The sequence below is a fragment of the Suricata suricatta genome, chromosome 3 (genome assembly GCF_006229205.1).
Source record: "Suricata suricatta isolate VVHF042 chromosome 3, meerkat_22Aug2017_6uvM2_HiC, whole genome shotgun sequence".
Lineage (NCBI taxonomy): Eukaryota > Metazoa > Chordata > Mammalia > Carnivora > Herpestidae > Suricata > Suricata suricatta.
Window position 1 is genome coordinate 86,321,339 of NC_043702.1, and position 6,101 is coordinate 86,327,439.

The 6,101-nt window shown below is 35.1% G+C and overlaps 1 protein-coding gene across 1 annotated transcript in view; it reads left to right on the plus strand.

Annotated features, from left to right (window-relative positions):
- LRP1B (LDL receptor related protein 1B) overlaps positions 1-5,822 on the plus strand; it is a 1,807,041-nt gene extending 1,801,219 nt beyond the window's left edge. The window contains exons 85-86 of the mRNA XM_029933319.1: positions 2,685-2,783; positions 4,222-5,822. Of these exons, the coding sequence (XP_029789179.1) occupies positions 2,685-2,783; positions 4,222-4,362 (240 nt within the window). The 3' untranslated portion in view covers positions 4,363-5,822. The remainder of the gene's footprint in view (positions 1-2,684; positions 2,784-4,221) is intronic.
- The last annotated feature ends 279 nt before the right edge of the window (positions 5,823-6,101 follow it).

Sequence of the window (6,101 nt, forward strand, 5' to 3'; positions counted from 1 at the left end):
AAACAATCCTAACATGTGTATAGAACCACAAGGGACCCCCCGAATAGCCAAGGTAATATTGACGAAGAAAACCAAAACAGGAGGCTTAACAATCCTTGACTTTAGCCTCTACTACAAAGCTGTCATCATCAAGACAGTATGGTATTGGCACAAAAACAGACACACACCAATGGAATAGAATAGAGAACCTGAATTGGATCTACAAATGTATGGCCAATTAAGCTTTGACAAAGCAGGAAAAAGTATCCAATAGGAAAACAACAGCCTCTTGAACAAATGGTGCTGGGAGAACTGAACAGCAACATGCAGAAGAATGAAACTAAATCACTTTCTTGCAGCACACGCAAAAATAAACTCAAAACGGATGAAGGACCTGAAGGTGAGACAGGAAACCATCAAAACTCTAGAGGAGAAAGCAGGAAACAACCTCCTCGACCTCAAGGCAGCAATTTCTTACTCGACACATGCCCAAGGGTAAAGGAATCAAGAGCAAAAATGAACTGTTGGGGCCTCATCAAGACAAAAGGCTTCTGCAGGGCAAAGGAAACAATCAATAAAACTAATAAGCAGCCGGCAGAATTGGAAAAGATAGTTGCAAATGACATATCGGATAAAGGGCTAGTATCCAAACGCCTATGAGGAACTCACCAAACTCTGCACCCAAAAAACAAATAATCCAGTGAAGACATGGGCAGAGGAGTCATAAACAGAAGACACTTCTCCAAAGAGGACATCCAGATGGCCAAAAGACACATGAAACAATGCTCAGCATCACTCATCATCAGGAAAATACAAATCAAAGACCACATGGAGATACCACCTCACACCGTTCAAAGTGGCTAAACTGAACAAACCAGGAGACAATAGGTGCTGGCAAGGATGTGGGAAAACAGGCACCCACCTACACAGTTGCCAGCAATGCAAACTGGTGTAGCCGCTCTGGAAAACAGTGTGGAGGTTCCTCAAAAAATTAATAGAACTCCCCTAGGACCCAGCAATAGCACTGCTAGGAATTCACCCAAGGGATACAAAAGTGCTGGTGCACATCTACCCCAATGTTTTTAGCAGCACTTTCAACAACAGCCAAATCACGAGAAGAAACCTAAATGTCCATCAAGTGATGAATGGATCAAGAAGATGTGGCTTATATATACAGTGGAATGCTACATGGCAATGAGAAAGAACGAACTCTGGCCATTTGTAGCAACATGGATGGAGCTTGTGGGTGTTATGCTAAGTGAATTAAGTCAGGCAGAGAAGGACAGATATTGTATAGTTTCACTTATATGTGGAACAGGAGAAACTGAACAGAGGACCATGGGAGAGGGGAAAGGGAAAAAATAGTTGGTGAGAGGGAGGGAGTCAAACCATGAAAGACCCTTGAATACTGAGATGAATTGGAGGAAAGATGGGGGTAGAGGAGATAGGACAATGGGTGATAGGCCTGGAGGAGGGCATTTGTTGGGATGAGCACTGAGTGTTATATGGAAACCAAATGGACAATAAACTATAAAGTATATAAACATTTAAATAAAATTTAACACTTTTGGAAAGCGAAGGGCCACACCGAAGCACTCTTAATGATCAAATATTTTTCAGAGTATTTGCTGTGTCACAGTGTTATAGTCATGACGTGATCAACTAAAAATTGCATAACACAAAGAGGATTTTATAGACCAGTCACTTTCATTATTCATGCCTCAATCATACCTTCTATCAAAGTAACTAAAGTAGTAAATAAAGTTAATAAAGAGATTTGACTATGAAGGCAATTACAGAATAGTTTGATTATAAGAAAGTGGAATTAGTATTTACTAATTCATCTCAAACCTTAGATTATTTTCAGTATTTTTAAAAAATGAGATCTTTCTGGAGGAAAAAAGAGGCAATATTGGCTTGATTTTGTATTTAAAATCTTGTTCTGATACCCTTGCCTTTGTCGCAAATTTTGTGATTATTCAAATGTTAATAGTTAGTAGTGAATTTTTTTAATTCACCTTAGAGTTTGTATATGCATTAATATTTGTATGCTGTGCAACTTTTCAAGTAGTACTTTCCCCTCTTTTGGGCCAGTATGAATACTCTATCCTGAATGTGAGTGTACCAGACTGGCTAATTCTGCCCTTAGACCCAAGAAAATCTAAAGTCAGTATCCTTGCATGGAGACTTAGTGAACTAGTATAAATAGTAATTCACCTGGAGAGTCAGATTCCCCAAATGGATTTTTTAATATCAAATTTTTAATTTGTTCAATATAGAGTGGTGATAAATCTTTAGTTAGAAGCAGTCGGAGATTTGTTTTCAGAGTGGGCTACTGTCGGAACCCGTTAGTGACAGGGAGGCTTGTGGGGGTTTTTTGTTTGTTTTGTTTTCTCCCCACAGAGCTGTTAGCAAAGATACAATTTGGGAAGGATGAAGTTAAAATAAATAGAAATGAATGGACATCTCTGGATGCATGCCATGTCTATCAGTAAACTGTACGTAATAAAAATGTCTACTTGTGAAGCACAGATTCCATATTAATAGTTTTTTTTCTTAATCTATTAAGGTTTCTATGAATCCACTGTGTGTGCCTCAGGGCTAATGATTATTTTTATGCTATTTTTATGACAATTTGAGTTTGTGTCAATGAAAGTCTTTCTATAGTATTAGATCGGAAACTAAAATTCTCTGTTTACACACAGGCCAGGTACATAGGGGGAGGGTCCAGCGCTTTCAAGCTTCCACACACAGCGCCGCCCATCTACCTAAACTCTGATTTGAAAGGACCACTTACTGCTGGGGTGAGACAATAAGATTCATTATTCCATATCCATTCCATCACAGAACGCCTCACAATGGAAGACTACACTTAGGGCTATTTTTAATTGAGTTTTTAATTAACAAGAGGTTTGAAAATAGCATCAAAGTTGAGACATGTCTTATGGCCTATGTAAGATCACGTATAAGACATGTTATCATTTTAGACAAGCTATTAAGTAGAAATATTTTTTCTGATTTTGAAAATGTCACAGCACAACAATAAAAGGGAGTGGTGGCTATTCATAGAAATCTGTAGCCAGAAATTTAAACTAAATAATTTAAGCTTAAATTCATGTTTGGTGTTATTCACCTCCTAGTAAGAAATTTTCTTAAGTAGATACAACTTAACTGATACCCAGTTAAATAAAAATATATTACAAATTGCGGTGTCATATAGAGAAATTAGAAATGGTAATGAAACCATTGTTAAACTTTTTTTTTAATTGAGTAACAAGTTTCTAGAGAAAGGTACTCTGCCTAAAGTTACATGGTTCATGGTGGATGGAAACGGGATAAGATAGGGGTATCAAGATTCCTCGGGTTGATTTTGTTTGATTCCCTTGCACCTCTCTCCCATCAGTTGTTGTCCATTCTCATTCTTTATCCTGTTTGTCTCATTTGCATGGCTCAAAGTTTGTTTATTTCTTGTTTGTAACTAAGATTTAGTGTTCTGCTTTTGTGAAGACAAAACAAAACAGCAAAGACTAGGCAGTAAATTTTGGGGTAAAGTATCAACTCATAAAAATCATAAACTTTGCATGTTTTTCACCTGAAAGAGATCACTTCTGCATGTCTCAATTTCACTTCGCAGTGCTCTAAGTATCTATGAAAATTAACAAAACTGTGGACCAAAATTTCTTGGAAAAATCCAAAATACTTCCAATGATAAATACATATAGGTTGTTTGAAGCAAAATATTGTCTTTAAGTCTATTCCACCAATATACTTTACTATTTTCTGTTTTCCTGTTTTTAACTTCATACTGAAAAATTATAAGCCTCAAGCAATTAGACGGCTTTCTGTAAACACATCTTTCTTACCGCTGCCATGGCAATAAGGGAGCAAATATACTGACTAGAAAAGAGGCGATTTTTGTCTAATGTTTTATACTTTTAAATAAAGTCTCAATGAATATTGTTATCACAAATATATCTTGGGCTTTTAATATCATGTCAAAGCTCCACTTAGATTCCCAAGTTACCTGAAAAACCTACAATTATGTTTTAATCTAATACCATGCAAAAGTCAACCTAAAGCCTGTAAACATCATTTAAATTACATTTATATAATTACTGTTTAGCAAATTAAATGTATTGCCTATAAATGTTGTTAACATTAAAAGACAAACATCCTAGAAAATAACTAATGTGGTTGAAACTGGTAATAAAATTATATTTATCTCTTTTTTGTCTCCTTTAGCCAACAAATTACTCCAACCCAGTGTATGCAAAATTATATATGGATGGGCAAAACTGTCGAAACTCCTTAGGAAGTGTTGATGAAAGGAAAGAACTGCTTCCAAAGAAAATAGAAATTGGGATAAGAGAGACAGTGGCATAATCAGTGATACCTTTTATATGCTGTATAAATGTATAAAACATAAGGATGACTTTTGTATGTTCCAACAGTATTTTTCTTGTTTTGGCATCAGCATTACCTCTTTCTTTATCTTTTTCCTGGTTAATTGTTTTCTGAGTTTTCTGGGTTTTATTTTTTGCTGATGACTATTGATTGACCATTTGTATGGTATTTTTATGAAAAAGGACTGCACTACAATACAATTTACAACAATGCTGCTGATATGATTCACCTTTGAATTTGTTAAAATTAAACATATTCCTTTGTAGTGTGAATATGAGCAATCTATTTTATATGAACTTTTTTGGTTCTACTTAATCAACAAAGAGGATCTCTGCACTTTTTCATTGTATGATCTGAAAGCTGTAATACAATGTCATTTTATTTTTCCATTTAAATTGATGGAGGAATGATTGGTCAACTCTCTTCTTTGTGCCCATTAAGATTGATTCGGACTGCTGAAAATATCCAGCTCTCCCAAGTCCAGCATCACCTGCTTTGAAATTAGCCTTAGATTGCCATGTGATAGATGAGAATTTTGAGGAAAAACTTTTAAAAATATATAAAATTAATAATGTGCATGGATACATAGGACTACATTTGCCAAAATTTAGTGTACTCTATGTGATATACTAAACATATACACCCTGTAAACAATAGTTATATTTAGGTGGTAGGACATAGCAAAAAAAAAATATATAACCAGAAGTGCAAAGACCACACTTGCTATGGGATAAGACCTTTTGTTCTCCCTCAGTCTTGATGTAAACAGCCAGCCGAGAGCACAACAGGGCACTGGGTACTCATGCCTTAGGAAGTTCTTCCCAGTCATGTGCATTTTGTGGAAGATAAACCCAACTCCTTACCATACAGAACACTGAACAATAATATAGAAGCACACAAATTGATAACAATTTCAATTATGTGAATGCATTCTCTTTGCTAGGTCAAAAGGAAGAGGCAAAACAGCTATTGCCATATACAGTACTTGGGAAATATTTTTAATACACCATATGGCTAACCCATTGTTTGCCCTATTCAAAATGTATTCTTAAAGGACTTTCCAAGTTATAGAAGAACAATTATCTGCCCCAACTCAAAGGTGGAGAGTATAAATGCTGACCAGTTACTCTGGTACTCTGGTTTTTTTGGTTTATGCAAAACACACGGACCCCATTCACTCTTTTGTTTGCTTGTTTTCAAATTTTGATTGAAAAATGTACGATTTATTTAAGTTGTATAAAAAAGGATAGCATTTTTATACAGATATCTTTAAAGGCACAAAAGATTTATTCACAAGGTATGGAGGGCTTTTTGTTCCTCTGATAGACATGACTGACTTTTAGCTGTCATAATGTATTAACCTAACAGATGAAATATGTTTGTGGTTGCTCTTTATCCCTTTGTACAAGCATTAAAAAAACTGCTGTTTTATAAAGAGACTTTTTGTTGTACTATGTGCATGCATACTACCTATTTCTAAACTTTGCCATATTGGGGCCTTTATAAACTATTGATTTATGTAATACTAGTGCAATTTTGCTTGAACAATGTTATGCATATCATAAACTTTTTCAGGTTCTTGTTTAAGTACATTTTTTAAATTGAACAGTATTTTTCATTTTTGGTTATAATAGTCATTTTGCCTATGTTTCTACAATGAAGTGTTAAATACTTTATAAAAAATTGTTGACTGACTTATTTAAATGAAATTCTACATA